This window comes from Seriola aureovittata, chromosome 3 (genome assembly GCF_021018895.1).
Source record: "Seriola aureovittata isolate HTS-2021-v1 ecotype China chromosome 3, ASM2101889v1, whole genome shotgun sequence".
In the NCBI taxonomy this organism is placed as follows: domain Eukaryota; kingdom Metazoa; phylum Chordata; class Actinopteri; order Carangiformes; family Carangidae; genus Seriola; species Seriola aureovittata.
This window is the reverse complement of record NC_079366.1, coordinates 20,616,231-20,630,825: the sequence shown is the minus strand read 5'-3', so window position 1 is coordinate 20,630,825 and position 14,595 is coordinate 20,616,231. Positions and strand designations below refer to the sequence as shown.

Genomic DNA, 14,595 nt, shown 5'->3' with positions numbered 1-14,595 from the left:
TGTTCACAATGATAGAAATCCTGCGTTGGTCTCAAATATTGCTGTTGTCGTTGTGTAGAGCACCTCGAAGATCAGTCCGCTTTGTGTTGCTGAAAACAGGAGTCCTCCTCATTGGCTCTGTAGTTATCAGCCTGTTTAACCATAGTGGTCACGCTACAATTACTATACTGTAGTTCTTTTTGTTGCATCCATAAAAATAAATTTGATGTACAGGAATGTGGCTTATTTCTGTAGGCCTCTGGGTACACGGAGGGATCTAAGAACTTGACCCATTGGCTGCTTTTGTTTGACCGACTGGGCAACATTTTTTGCAATTTCTTCAAATAGGTAGACTTATTTCGCCGTAGGAACTTCAGTAGCCTTAATGGCCCTGTAAACCTATTTTCAACTTCAATAAGCTTCTTACTTTGAGTGACGAGGACCCAGGAGCATAAAACATTTCTCCTGAAGTTAAAACATTTTTGAGATATGAAACTACGTTTTGGTAAGTTTTAGGATGAAATGACAGAGAGACTCACAGCCTGGTGATTATTACTCGAATGCAACTATGAAAAGCACTGAAGCTGCACTCTCATGCATTTTAACAAAGTAAATAATGTAAGTAACCTTTTACATTTACAAATGAACAGCTCACAGTGAAACAGCTGGTGCTGCGTTGTCCTGATACAGCTCATAAATAAACCAATCACAGAATCAAAAGGTGAGTTTTTCTATCAAGGTATGGTTAGAAGTGGTTAATAATTCCAGCTACACAGAGGTTAAAGCACTATGTTATCCAGTTTACGATCCACACTTTTTACCAGCATTGCATGATCAACAGATATGGGCGATGGACCCAATGTGGTATAACTGCCCTCTGTGGAACCGTATCAGACTGGCAGCTTAATAACTTTCAGCATTTCTGCCTTTCAACTGACTAGACAGGATTTTTATGTCCTTCAAGGTCTGCCATTTTCTTTCTAAAGAACATTAGAGGTCCATAAAACCCCTCTGAAATGATTCACTTGTTTTTAAATGCTTATCACGGCTAAAGTAACAAATGGATTATAGACAAATTATAACAACGGTATCACCTCAATGTGCAAAAACTTAACTAATCATGTAAGGCAGCATTGGGAAAAAGAAATGAGAATGGAAATACCCGAGGAAGTAACTTGCCTGGAAAACTCAAGTGTACCTCTACTAGTTCATTGACGTGGAGGGATTTTATAATTTAATATCAAGGGTAGTGGGCTTTGATATTGACGGGTCCTCTTTCTCTCTGCACCTTTGGGTCACTCCTAAAGGTTTGCTGGCTTCATTTTAGTCCACGGGTGTTTGTCCTACACATCTGTTTGAACATGAATCTTTCAGTACATGTTATTGTTTATTTCAAGCAGAATTTTTTTTAAACCAAAGCATTAATGTGTAAACATAGAAAAACTTTTAAAATAAAGTATACATTTTCCAAAATCTTAAAACATTTCTTTCTGAAATACAAAGATATTTAACTGTATTATACAGCATTAAAGCAGTAATCTGAGCCGTTCACTAAAGAAAAGCTTCAGTTGAAGGCACCGCGGTCCACATAGGGATAGGCCAGAAAATCCCCCAGCTTGCTGCCCTCAGAGTCGTAGTGAAGCATGCGGAAACACTTGTCACAGAACAGACACGGTTCACTCGGAGCAAACTGGTCGTTGGTAGTGAACCACCTGCAAAAACAAGAGATGTAATCCATTTTAAAGTTTTAAAATCTGCCATATTCTTTGTCTAACGCTCATTTTTTTTATTTTTTTTAAAAAACAGACCTGCCAATGAAGACATGGCAAACTGCACACTTCTGGGTGGTGACCCTGTGCTTGTGAGTGAGAAGTGGGTAAAGCTTCTTGTCCAGGCAGTCGTTCCTGTGGGCGAGTCTGCAATGTGTGAGAAGAGAGGAGAAGGGACCGGAGTCGTTTCTTAGCGGTTGCGAGTGATGACGACATAGTCATCTAACATTTGTGACATTAAGAGCTGCATTCATGTGTGGTTACCATGTTCACACCAACAATAAATTGGCTCATAGACATTTACGCATCCATTAGTCTTATGAAACCAAATTAGCTAAAAAGTCTTGTGAGAGCAGTCAAATCCCATCTGACAAGGAGATGCTTTATTTTGAAAGCTCGTAGTGATTCAAAAAAGAGATTCTAAAAAGCGTCATCTTGCAGGCTAATGTCAATGAAGTCCAGTCTTGTGCAGGAGTAATAAAAGAGTATAGTTTATTAAGGTACAGGGTTTGATCCCAGGTTTGATTACTCATTATTCATGATTACTTGCAACGAGCTGAAATGATCATAGATCACTGCATGGATATTTTAATGTTTCAAATTTGTACTTTACTGACAGAACTTAAGGACAAGTACTTAAACTATTAATATATTTGCAGACCGACAGAAAATCAGAGTGTTGATCGCTGTGTTTCCGACACTCAAACTGTGCTTTTGTAACAAACCTGGTAGCTTCATCTACCAGTTGATATTCTGCCAACTGGGCTTGATATGAGGCCAATGTGTGTTGTGTATGTGTTGTACACTCTGATCTATAAAGTAGGCTAATGAGCTTTTTGCTGGCAAAAGCTGTTTTTTGTGATAATGTGAATATGCCTTAATGTATTGCTAATGCAGCTTTCTAGTGTTTTTCTCATAGAACAAATGAGCTTCCAATTTATCAAATGAATCAATCTACTCCAACTCTGAGACACGGCACACCAGGTGTCCCGTGCTGAGTGAGTGAACTTCTGTCAGTCAGACAGTCTGTCCGGCTGTTCTGACGACAGAGAACGGAGGAAAGAGTCCGTCTGCACTGAACAGACCCAACGCTTCAGTAGCACTTACGCATCACTGATGTCCCACTTTTAATGTGGATTCCCAGTAAGTGATGCTTCGTGTTTCTTCCTAGTATGATGGTACGTCACTTATTTAAATTTGGTCTGACTCTCGTTTCTGGTATCTCATCTTTTCTGATTTGTAAATCTCTCTTCAACTCCTGTTCTCCAGCTACTCCGACCTTCATATTTATAAGGCCTTTCAGTAAAAGGCTGAGTGGATTTTGAAAAGCAGCTCGATCACAGAACTGAACACCTGTTGAACGAGAAAAAAAAAACAGAAAAAAGACAGCATTAACCTGACGTCTGTGATGATGACGAGATGCTCGCAGTCTCCCTGATGACAGTAGAGGTAAGGAAAGCCCACTTTTATCTTCAGATCCACAAACCGTGTGTCCTCCATCTTGGCCTGGCTGTGGGGTGGGAAGTTGCGGGCCTTTGCCCATTCAATCACAGTCCTGTGTTACAAACACCAGGAAATATATTACAAAAATGTACTTCTTTTAAACATCTGTTTAAAATACTGAAGTTATAAAGCACATTATACTGTATTTCTGGTAGTTTCATGTTCATCTCTTTAAAATTTCTCTTTAAAAGATTTCTAGACAGGAGACTTTTTAACTGGATATATGACTCTAGGGAATGGATAATTGCAAGAGTGTGATTTAAAGTTAATGAATGAAGAGTAATATGCCCAAGAGCATTTTTTGACTTTTTGTGGTAACATCACCTTTTCGAACAACTTTTTCCAGGCACAAGCTTTTAGGGTATTTTTGGTGTGAGAATGGAAGCAGATCAAGTGCAATGTTCTGCTCCAAATATTTCCAACCACTATCTATGGTCTGTTTATGAGTATGATGTAGAACAGGAATCACAAGGAGTCAATAAATGCATCCGTTCAAACAAAGATCAGACTGTATAAGCTGCCGTGTTAACAGTAGCACCACGGTGACATTCAAACAGATATTTCACTATTTTTATATTACATAAGAACTCCTGAAATAAATGTCTTGACCTGGTGTACATCCAGTGCACAGCCGACCCTACAGTAAAAACCCTATTTAAGTTTATAAGTATTGCATTATTGCACACTGGCTGTTACCAGACATCTGGTAGGGCATTTTCATGACAGTTCCCTGGTTCGAATCTCACACCATATGGATTAAAAAATATTTAATTAAACAATATTATAATTACAAATATTATTATGACTGTGGTTATAGCAAGTACTTTGCAAGTTGTCTATCACAAGTTGTCGTTTTTATGCGAATCAATGCGCTACACACAGCTCTACAATGAAATAAGATTTTAGCCATTCGAAATAGTAAAATATTTTCGGTTCATTATGAAACTGTGGTGGGACAAATTGGACCGTGGCAGAGGAATTCAGTTGAGTAGGCGGTTCCCTCAATGTGGCCCAGAACACCTTAAAATGTGATCAGAGTGATCGAATTTAAAATGCGTCCACAATTCGTCTTGGGTGCGTTCACACCTGAACTTAGAGCTGCCCACATGTGATCACATCACACGAGACAGATGTAAGCACCAGGTCTGAACTGACTGATGACAGCTGATTATCGACAAATTAATTAATTAAGTTAATGAGTTAGCTAAGGCGATAAGAGATCAAACTTACATGCTGATGTCTTGACACTCTTGGAAACGCATGTCATTGTAGAAAACTCCTTCGAAGAAGAAGAAAGCTGACTTGTAATGATCCTGAAAACAGAACACAGTAGATACTTTTCTTATGCAAATTAAATGAATTTGTTTTAGTGATACCGAGACCACTACGTGTGGATAGTGTGACGAAATGATTATGTTCAGATCTTGCAGAGTGCTTCAGATGAGGTGTATGTGTGCTGCTTACTTTGCTGATGAAGTCTGGAGCAATGTCCGGCGTGTTGCTGAACTCGCCGCACACTTGCAAGTCGCTGACACAGCAAATAGCATCCCTGAGCTCTGCCAAGCTGTGGGAGCCTGTCATCAGCAGAGTCATGTGGGGTCTGATGTAGTTAAACTGAGGGGAAATGGATGAGAAACAGTCAAGAAACAATGTCGGTAAAGATGGTGAGAGTTTCAGTGGTTTGGGCACCATGAGAGAAAGCTAAACACTTACTTTCTCAAAAATGGCAGGGTAGTAGACGTTGATGGTTAGAATGACTTCTCCTTCCGGGACCAAGTCAGCCACTTCTTCTGGTCTTCTGCCAACAGTTAAACGCTCCTGGAAATCACAGAGAGAACCAAGCCTTACATAACATACGTGAACGTTTATGAGACGGATGCTTGGCACCTCCTCTGTCAAACTTAGACTGTTAAAATCTATTCCACTACTCTAATTTAGGATGTTACTGATCGACAGCTTTTCAGTATTACTCCGGTGGACTCACCAGTTCATCTGCGTAGAGGTCATGTCTATTCTTAGTGACTTTCAGAGAAGCTCTGTAATCTTGTTTCTTTTTCCTTTGTCTGTTCAAAACAAATCGCAGAGCATAGCATGTGAATTTGTTTGCATGGTGTTGGCATATCCAGGACATAATATACTGTAAATTGTAACAGTTGAGAAAGATTCATACACTAGTGTTTTAAGTGTCGGGTCTGGAGGTACAACTTCTGTATCAGGCTGCTCATCCTCAGGATGGCAACGGAGTGAATCGAGACTGAAAAGAGAGAAATAAAAACAAAATCCTTTGAATCTTTTGCAAAGCATGGGAAAAGTGGGACAAGAAAGCGTTTAATTCAAATAGGGTGGAAACTAAGATTATTTTAATTACTGATTAATCTACAAATGGATTCGATTAATCATCATTGTAGCTCTACAAGCAGGAGGTTTTGCATGACACCAACTCTTCATCACAATTCCTGTGCAATAAATGCCAAAACCAAAATTAAGGATGGAGAAGCTATCCATGAAGAGAACCTAAAAAACGACCTCTTTTTATATTCATATCCACTTGTCTGTAACAACTGTCCATAACAACCGTGTTTGTGCTTTTAATTTGCACGTGTTTGGTATGTGCACCAGTAAAGTAGCTTGTAACTCTAAAAACACAGTTTACTATACTTTATTCCTCTGCTTTTGTTCTCAGCATAAACTGGATTGATATTCATCACGTGCTTTAGTCGCCTACTTCACTCGAGCCCAATCACAGTGATGTTGTGTTGATGTCATAGTGCAGAGTGTCAGGAAAACAATAGACAAAAATGGTCATTATAGTTATTTTGTACCCTGGTGGCAAGCTGAAGTGAAGTCAGATGATAAATGAGTGTGAGACACAAATGACCGTTTAATGGTTGGAGACTGTTACCAAACGTTGGGTCAACATCCGGTCTGACTACCTGCAGATGGATTTCAGTTCGGTCATGGTCTCCGCAGCGACCCCCATCTCTTTAGCAAAGTTAGCATCGAAGGCGTCGTCGTCCTCCTGCTGGTAGGAGAAGTCTTCCGCCTTCAGTCTGCTCAGCCACTCGTTTCTGAACGAGCCGATGTGAAAAGCTGTGGTGTTCACATCAGCGTATTCATAATCTGGGATGTTGGTGTTGCCGTCCGTGGAGGGACCCGACGCCGCCATGCTGTCCCCTGAATGACGTAGCTAGTGCGCAGAGGCTTATGGGTAATGTAGGTTATCGCAGTGGTCATAAGGGTGACTGAGGGAAACGTCAAAATGCACGACGTGCAGAAGTCATGCAGCATCGTGGTCATTATATAATGATTAAAGTGACACAATAAAAAATGGCACAATTTGTCTCCTTTTCCCTTAAAACCCGAAAATGCACTGTATTCTAACCATAAAAGAGACCTCTTAATTTAAGTTACAAATATACTAGTTCTATCATGGGTTCAATACTTACTGGATCCATTTTTTTGTGAGGAATGGAGCAATAGAAAGACAAGTTGTCCCTCACATTCACACATTTCTCACACAAGAGTTATCAAATGTTATGTTGAATAAGAAAAACATATCTCATGACTAGAAGAAATCTACAGACTCGTAGCCTATATGTGTGGATAAGTGGATATTTCTGTCATCAGTGTTGTTGAGAGGGGATTCTTTGTCTGTTAAAAGAAGAATTTCCAAATCAGCACTTAAGATGAAACTTCATTAAAACATACACTGCTAAATGACAAAATACTCTACATTACAGTAGAAGACTGAATATAATGGAATATCTGTTACTGGTTTTATATTTGATCAGTCATCAGCTGTTTCTCCTGCATGTGCAGACTTTTTTTTAGGCTTCAATTCTCCATCACCTATTAAGATCCTTTAATAGCAGTGTGTTTAAAGAAAAAAAGGGGGAAAGAAACTTCAAGTAGAGGGGAGAGCAGGAGGAGAAGTGACAAAACCACCCTAAAGAATTAGTTATGCAGGGATATCACATGCGTGCAGATAACCAGAAATGGTAACCAATTCTAAGTAAATCACCCCTTGTGCCGTCATAGTCGAGTTAAACCATAATTGACAGGTCACAGTTGCTGGAGGGATTTGTCCTTTGATGATATTATGATAATTTGTTACTTGTGGTGCTGCAAAGTACATTTACCCAAGTAGGCTACTGTACTCAAGTACAGGAACATTTCACTTGAATATTTCCATATTGTGCTATTTTATTTCTACACTTCAGAAGGAAATCTGTAATTTTACTCCAGTACATTTACCTGACACCTGAACTTACTGGGTACTTTTCAGACTAGGATCTTAAAAACCAAAACATATAATTGGATAATAAAATACAGTGTATTGTTAGACATTAAACCAGTGGTTTGTTGTGAGTTTTCATTTGGTTTCATTTAAATAATTGATCAAGGCCCAAAGTGGTTTTCACAAAAAGTGAAAAGATAAAAGAAAAATCAAAAAAATAAAAAATCCTTTGTGTAGCAGAGCTTTGTTTTTTCTAGGCCTCAACCAGCTGCAACAGTCAAATGCTTCCGACGCTCTAATGCATCAGTATTAACAATCTAACATGTAATATACAGTGATAAAAAAAAAATAATAATACATTTTCTGTTAAACGAATAGCCAACTTTTAATTTTGACATTTTGCTACATTATTGGTACTTCTATTTAAGTAAAATATCTGATTACTTCTTCCGCCTCTGGTTCACCAGGTGACTTGAGTTCCATTTGTCCTGCGCACATGTTGTTACCTGCAACTTGCCCCGAAGCTGCATCTCATTAAGTCTCCCAGTGTAGAGAGGAGCGTTTTCATTCTGGAGCATCGGCTTGCATTTAAATTTTATGACTTTCAGTAATATTTAGCAAAATATTCATACACATATTCCGTTTATCTAAATCGAATAATAACATTTTGATATAATATTTCTTGTAATGGCTGCTCACAAAGTTCAGGACAGGTCAAATCTTTACGTGCTGTTACAATGATTTTCTGTGAAGAGACAAATTTGTGGGCTGGTTCCGCAAGGCCACTCCCGTCCCTTTAGCTTATAAATATCGTGGGGGATCTATTCATTTTGATTGCAAAGGGAGAGGGCGCCTTCATTGAAAAACATACATTCTCTTGTTTTAGTTTAACTTCTTGTTATCTAACCCAACATCAAATGGAGACGAAAGACAATTCATTGCAACAGGTATGCTATCTTTTATTGCCATCTCTCTGCAATTGGGTAATGACAAGTTTTAGTTTTCCAACACTTAATGGATCTTTTTTTTTTTAAATTCTGTTTCTGTCTTTTCACTTTATTTTTACCATTCAAATGCAAGACAAACGAAAGGAACCAACTAGTTAAATGTTTATGTATCCTATTAGTGGAGCAGAGGCTGCCAGGTTTGGGTTAGGGTTAAGATGTCTTGTTATGTAGTTTATCAGACAGAGCCTTACATAGACATGGCTATAGTTCACGATGAGCTCAAAGAAGTCTGACTGAAGTTGACTATGATATCATCTTTTCTACACAACATTTTTTTTTTCTAAATTAATGAAACAAGCTAAATAATGAACAGATGTTCGCAGTTTTAATGGACTCTCTAACCATAAAGTTTAAAGATCAAAGTCTGTCTTTTTTTGTTTTTCAGGTGGAGCTAGACCATGCCAGTGGACATGCAGCGTAAGTGAAATCAAATGCAGTCTTCTCTTGATGTTTACAGGCATTTGTGCATGTTCAGTATTTTAATGTCTTGTCAGTTACATGTGATAATAAAACAGAATCCTGTGGAAATATCTTCAGAAATATGAAATCTATTCATTGTAATGCAGCACGCACACACTAGAGGCCAGTAGAGATATGTTAGTGATACCTTGCTCCTTAACTTGTCCTCAAATCTGCATTGGCCCAACTCAGTTTAATCCAGTAATACACAAGTTTAACCAGAAATACAGTGAAAATAAGTGAAGGCTGAAGTTTTTTCATAGTGACATTTGTGATGATTCTGTATTCCCAAATGCTTATGCATGACCTGCTGTCGGATTCACATATGTCTGTTGGGATGTAGATGCCTAACATACATTTTCCCAATGTTTCATCCAGATCCTCGAAGATGGATCTGGAGACTGCACTGAGGGAATGCAACACTGCCCTCGAACTTTTTCTGAACAACAGGTTCGCCGATGCCCTGGCTTTTCTAAAACCCTGGTTAGTACCGACACTCAAACAAACTCCAGCTGACTTTGGATGTGTATATTCAGCTGTTTCACACTGCTGGTACTACTCTCATTGTTAGTTAAAGGCATTTGATTACTTTTCTAATTGTTACGTACTTTACCACTTGGAATATTAAGTGATCAACAATCATTGCATTTGTCCCCCTCAGGAAGAGTCAGAGCATGTACCACGCAATGGGCTATAGCAGTATCTTGGTGATGCAGGCAGGCATGACCTTTGAACCAAAGGACATGGACGCTGCCATGACGTCATTGAGAGAATCCCTGCAGACATGTCAGAGGTATGGTGAAATAGAGTCAAGTTTATGTAGTTGTATTTCCATAAAGTTCATAATTCTACATTGGGACAGCACAGGGATTTCTAAAGTTAAGAAAATTAGTCATACATGAAAAACAGTTGAATTCACAGATCATTTGCTCTAGAGACTAGAGACTCTGTCCTGCTACATCTCACATGGTCTGTTAAATTACCACCATCCACTGTGTGTTCTTTAACGTCACAAGATTTCGGAAGAAAACTGGAATAGTGGAGACTCTGACCAGCCTGTGGTATAGACAACCAGCTGACAGTCTGACAGAGGGTGAGTGATGAACTACTGTATCTTCTGACTATACTCCTTACAGAATATACATTTATATATACACTTGATATGTTGACTCACAGGAGGCTCAGAAGAATTTGAGTAGCAAATGGACAGTGACTTGTAAATGATCAGATATAAGATCCAAGATCTGGATGCCTGTCATTGATGAATAGGGAAAAAAGCACAATAAGCAAATATGTACATGTACATACATGGCATAAATGTGCTAATTTTTTTTGGGGGGGCATTACAAGAAAATGCAATTTGTTGTGGCCTATAATATTAATTAGTGACAAGTGGGGTGTCTTTAACACAGTGTGTTGCTGCTTGATGTCAACACGACCTCTCTGCGTATAATTTCCTCTGAATACTTTTCACCAATAATCTCCTTTGCTCATTTCTTTATTCCTAAAGCAATGTTGTATTCTTTCCTTTCAACCAACCCTGTGGCATTAATTTCCGTTTACAGAAGAGATGCACGCAGAGCTGTGCTATGCTGAGGTTCTGCTGCAGAAGGCGGCTCTCACCTTCCTGGATGAGAGTATAATCGGCTTCATCAAAGGAGGGATGAGAATCCGAAACAGTTATCAGATTTACAAGTGAGGAGCTTGGCGGGGACTTCTGTTGTGGGGGAAATGATGCTTGAAAGATGATTAAAAAAAATGGAGAAAATATTATCGTATTGATGTGAATTCTAGTGCATTTAAAATGTCATCTCTCCAACCAGGGATTGCCAGGCCATGGCAGCTGCCACAGAAGACCCAGAAAAACAGAAGAGTACGCACATTCATTTTAGGGGAGGTGTCAACATGGGCATTGGATCATTTAATCTGGTGAGAGCTATAGAAAGCATGTAATACTAAAGCTAGGTAATTTGTCAGTGGATTATTTTAAGGACAAATAAATACTCACTGTTAATTTGCAGTGTGATAGAACATTTAAACTCCATTTTTGCACTGCTATAGTAATCCTGTGTTAAATTGTATCCCTTTTTTTGTTATCAGATGCTGTCCCTGCTTCCGTCCAGAGTCCTCAGACTGATGGAGTTTTTGGGTTTCTCAGGAGACAGGGTAGGTCTCCTGAACCCATTTCTTGTCATAATTCAGTAATGGTGTTTTAAAAGTAAAGGTTTTTAATGTCAGATCAAATAATCATTTGCTAATTACCTCACAGGAGTTGGGTTTGTCAGAACTGAGACAGGGAGCAGCCGGCAACAGCCTTCGCTCTATCCTCAGCACCCTGACTCTGATGATGTTTCATCTCTACATCACAGTGATACTCGGTGAGCACGCTGTAGGGCAGGACTGCAGTTTCTTACAGATTTAAATGCCTAATTCATTAATTGGGAGGTTTTAATGGTCTGCAATGATTCAATCCACTCTTATTCTTCCCTTAGGTACTGGTGAAGCAAACCTTACTGAGGCTGAAGCTCTGCTTGAACCCTATGTTGAAAAGTTCCCTAACGTGAGCAGTTTGTTTTGCTGATTCTGAATGATGACAGACGTTGTATTTTATTGCCTCACTCGGTGAAATTGCATTATTTTGTATTAATGTATTTGTATTTTGTCCATAGGGAGCCCTCATTCTTTTCTACATTGCAAGAATTGCTTTGCTCAAAGGAAACTTCACATTTGTGAGTACTGATGATGTCTCGTGAATGTGTCTTAGCTCATGTTGTTGCAGTGAAAGAGAACTGAGTTTGAGCTTCTGTGCAGGCTCAGGACAAGTTCCTGGCATGTATCGCAGCACAGCAAGAGTGGCGTCAGATTCACCACCTGTGTTACTGGGAGCTGATGTGGGCGTACTCCTTCGAACAAAACTGGAAGGAGGCTTATCGATACGCTGACCTTCTCTGCAAGGAGAGCAAGTGGTCCCAGGTATCTAATGTAACCCTTCTCCTTTTTGCCTTGTGGTCAAATTACCTGATGTATCTTCTGTATTTCTGTTTTTCCCCCTTTATAACAAGATGTTTGCTCCTTTCTCGTAGGCCATCTATGTATACCAGAAAGCTGCCATCTTGAGCATGCTCCCAGAGGAAGAAGTGACTAAACTGGGAGAAAATGTGGTGGAATTATTCAGGTGTGCAAGGGAGAGGACAATAATTTATCACTACAATTGGTTAGTGTATTTATTAATGCAATAACTTGAGAACTTGTGGTTTTTAGGCAGGTGGAAGGACTCAGATTGAGAATTGCTGGGAAATCGATTCCGACTGAGAAGTTTGCAGCAAGGAAGGCCCAGCGATACTCTTCCGCTAACCCTGTGAAATTGGTCGTCCCTGCCTTGGTGAGAGCATGTGCACGCTCTTTACTTTCAGTGAATCAAAAAATTCAGTAGACCATTTTAAACAACTCATCTTTTTGTCACAGGAAATGATGTATGTGTGGAACGGCTTCACAGTAGTTGGCAAAAGACCTGAGCTGACTCGAAGAATCTTGACCACCTTGGAAAAAGCAGAGGAGCAGCTCAGAAACGATCCAAGTGAGAGGAACAACAGACCTTTAATAAACACTTTGGTAACTAAAAAATCTATTACAAAGTGAAACTAACAAGCATTTTGTTTAACGTGTAGACCCATCAGAGTATCACCTGGATGACCAGTGTGTTGTCCTGCTGCTAAAGGGCTTGTGTCTAAGACAGTTGGGCCGTCTGGTCCAGGCTGAGCTCTGCTTCAACAACGTCATTTCAAGGTGAGGCCATCTTAACGCACAGCCCTGAAGAGAATTTGATCACCCAAGAACTGAGTTGGCATCAGAAAATTCACTTTTATAATAGTGTGTTCATAGTCTTATCAGGATGGGAATTTCAATAGAACCATTTCTTTTCCAAGAGCTTGTCAAATTAGTGTTTCTAAAGTTTGAAGATAAATTTAATGTCATTTTCCGAACACTACTGAATAGACCCACTGAATTGACTTCCATTGTATTCATTTATTTTGCAGTGAAAATGATCTCAAGCATGAAAACTATCTGGTGCCTTTTACCATGTATGAGCTGGGCCTTTTGCACAAGCAGAAAGGCGACATCAACACGGCCATCACAGTGATTGAAAATGCAAAGTAAGTGTTTTCAGCCAATCCATGTTTGTATTGATAAGTTAGCTTCTGGATGTTGTCTTCGCTTAAAATCAATGCCGAAAATGACGAAATATAACTGCTCATAACCTGGAACTGAATTTCAGTTTCTTAGGCAAAGAAAGCTGTGTCTCTTACAGAAATAATTATAAGATATTTGCTTCCAACATTAAGTGTATCCCACAAGTCACTACAAGATTATTTCACAGGTTGGACGCTTTATAGCTGTGAATCCTACCTAAATTATTATTATGTGTATTCATGTACAGCAACAACCTACACTGAACAGTTGATGCAAAAGTGGAAAAATCCCTAAAGCGTTTGTATTGCATTGTTTATCATAGCAGCACTTCCTTTTATTGCTGTTTAGATTTCACCTGGAGTTGATCCCTTGCCATTGTAGTGAATGTTGTTTTTGCTGGGGAGTCCTCTGAAGGGAAAATAATATGCAAACATGGAACCAAATGCATTGCAAAGTAGAGGCTACTAGCTAATTCTAGAAGCATCTGTTCTAACATTACACAAGGTGCTAAAAAGTGATCTCATTTGTAGGATGAACTACAAAGACTACAGCATGGAGTCTAGGCTACACTTCCGCATCCATGCAGCGCTCAACACCATGGGCTCCTTTTCAGCCAAACTTCCGCCTTCACGTACACCGGCTTAAAGGAAGCCATGGCAGGAAACCTGACAAAGAAGAGGGTAAAAACCTGACACGTCGTCTCTCAACCCTGTTTGCCTGGTCCAAAATCTCATTGAAAGCAAGAACCTGGCCTCGGGTGGTGGACTTGTATGAACTGCCTTAACATGACTTTATTTCCAGTGAATTACACTAGATCTTGTCAGAACCAGAACAACAGAAACTGAAAAGGGTTATAGATGGTAATATAAAGTTTGAGATTATTTAACTTGTTTTGCCATTTTTTTTTTTTTTTTTTTTTGTTGTTTTTTTTGTTTTTTTTCCCATGAGATTAATCTGATTTAAACAATTTTTAAGGATGCTGATATTTTTATAAGATCTAATGTCCAAGTGCAGTTTGAACCATCTTCTTGTAAATAGTTGTTCATTTTCTTCATCATGTGCTGTATGAATTGCTCTGCATTGGTAAATATTATTAACTGAATAAATCTTCTGGATAAACTTATGTCCTGTACTTAATGGTGACATGAAATATAAGGTATTTGAGAGTTTTTTTCAGGACATTTAATCACTGAACTAAACTCTTTCTCGAAGGGCTTATCAGTACTGTGTGATAAATAAATTTTCTTCAAAAAGTTCCATACAAGCCTTGATTAAAAATTCATCTGTGTATATGAGAAATATACAAATAAATACAGGGATAGTACTAGAAGCATATTTCTCAGTTGTGACACATTTAAAAGGAACTTTTAAAATTGTTTAATTTAAATAACTGACACCCAGAGGGGTAAAATTGTCCAGTATTTCTCAAAGACTCAGAAGAGTAAAAGCC

The 14,595-nt window shown here is 38.9% G+C and overlaps 2 protein-coding genes across 2 annotated transcripts; one reads left to right on the top strand and one right to left on the bottom strand.

Moving 5' to 3' along the window:
• Nucleotides 1–525: 525 nt before the first annotated feature.
• On the bottom strand, nucleotides 526–6,422 carry snapc3 (small nuclear RNA activating complex, polypeptide 3). The gene is made up of 9 exons (XM_056371922.1): nucleotides 6,185–6,422; nucleotides 5,422–5,505; nucleotides 5,236–5,314; nucleotides 4,965–5,069; nucleotides 4,716–4,865; nucleotides 4,482–4,564; nucleotides 3,145–3,303; nucleotides 1,788–1,895; nucleotides 526–1,691 (listed from the first exon to the last, which is right to left on the bottom strand). The coding sequence occupies exons 1-9, from the start codon at nucleotides 6,415–6,417 to the stop codon at nucleotides 1,544–1,546; spliced, it is 1,149 nt and encodes a 382-aa protein (XP_056227897.1). The 5' UTR covers nucleotides 6,418–6,422; the 3' UTR covers nucleotides 526–1,543.
• A 2,349-nt stretch (nucleotides 6,423–8,771) lies between these two features.
• LOC130166812 (tetratricopeptide repeat protein 39B-like) lies at nucleotides 8,772–14,329 on the top strand. The gene is made up of 17 exons (XM_056372587.1): nucleotides 8,772–8,912; nucleotides 9,333–9,437; nucleotides 9,616–9,747; nucleotides 9,971–10,047; nucleotides 10,520–10,649; nucleotides 10,778–10,883; nucleotides 11,055–11,120; nucleotides 11,224–11,332; nucleotides 11,447–11,514; nucleotides 11,624–11,683; nucleotides 11,766–11,927; nucleotides 12,038–12,129; nucleotides 12,216–12,336; nucleotides 12,420–12,531; nucleotides 12,623–12,740; nucleotides 12,992–13,108; nucleotides 13,676–14,329. Exons 1-17 carry the CDS (start codon nucleotides 8,809–8,811, stop codon nucleotides 13,788–13,790), a joined length of 1,794 nt encoding a protein of 597 aa, XP_056228562.1. The 5' UTR covers nucleotides 8,772–8,808; the 3' UTR covers nucleotides 13,791–14,329.
• Nucleotides 14,330–14,595: the final 266 nt, after the last annotated feature.

What these genes read in the sequence shown, in the direction of transcription:
- snapc3 (XM_056371922.1), bottom strand. Translation starts at nt 6,417, where the DNA reads ATGGCGGCGTCGGGTCCCTCCACGGACGGCAACACCAACATCCCAGAT. An exon ending in CCGACACTTAAAACACTAGT is followed by an intron (nt 5,315 to 5,421) that starts GTATGAATCTTT and finishes TGTTTTGAACAG; the next exon opens with ACAAAGGAAAAAGAAACAAG. An exon ending in GTCATCATCACAGACGTCAG is followed by an intron (nt 1,896 to 3,144) that starts GTTAATGCTGTC and finishes CACACATTGCAG; the next exon opens with ACTCGCCCACAGGAACGACT.
- LOC130166812 (XM_056372587.1), top strand. Translation starts at nt 8,809, where the DNA reads ATGTTCGCAGTTTTAATGGACTCTCTAACCATAAAGTTTAAAGATCAA. An exon ending in AGCTGACAGTCTGACAGAGG is followed by an intron (nt 10,048 to 10,519) that starts GTGAGTGATGAA and finishes TTCCGTTTACAG; the next exon opens with AAGAGATGCACGCAGAGCTG. An exon ending in CTACATCACAGTGATACTCG is followed by an intron (nt 11,333 to 11,446) that starts GTGAGCACGCTG and finishes TTCTTCCCTTAG; the next exon opens with GTACTGGTGAAGCAAACCTT.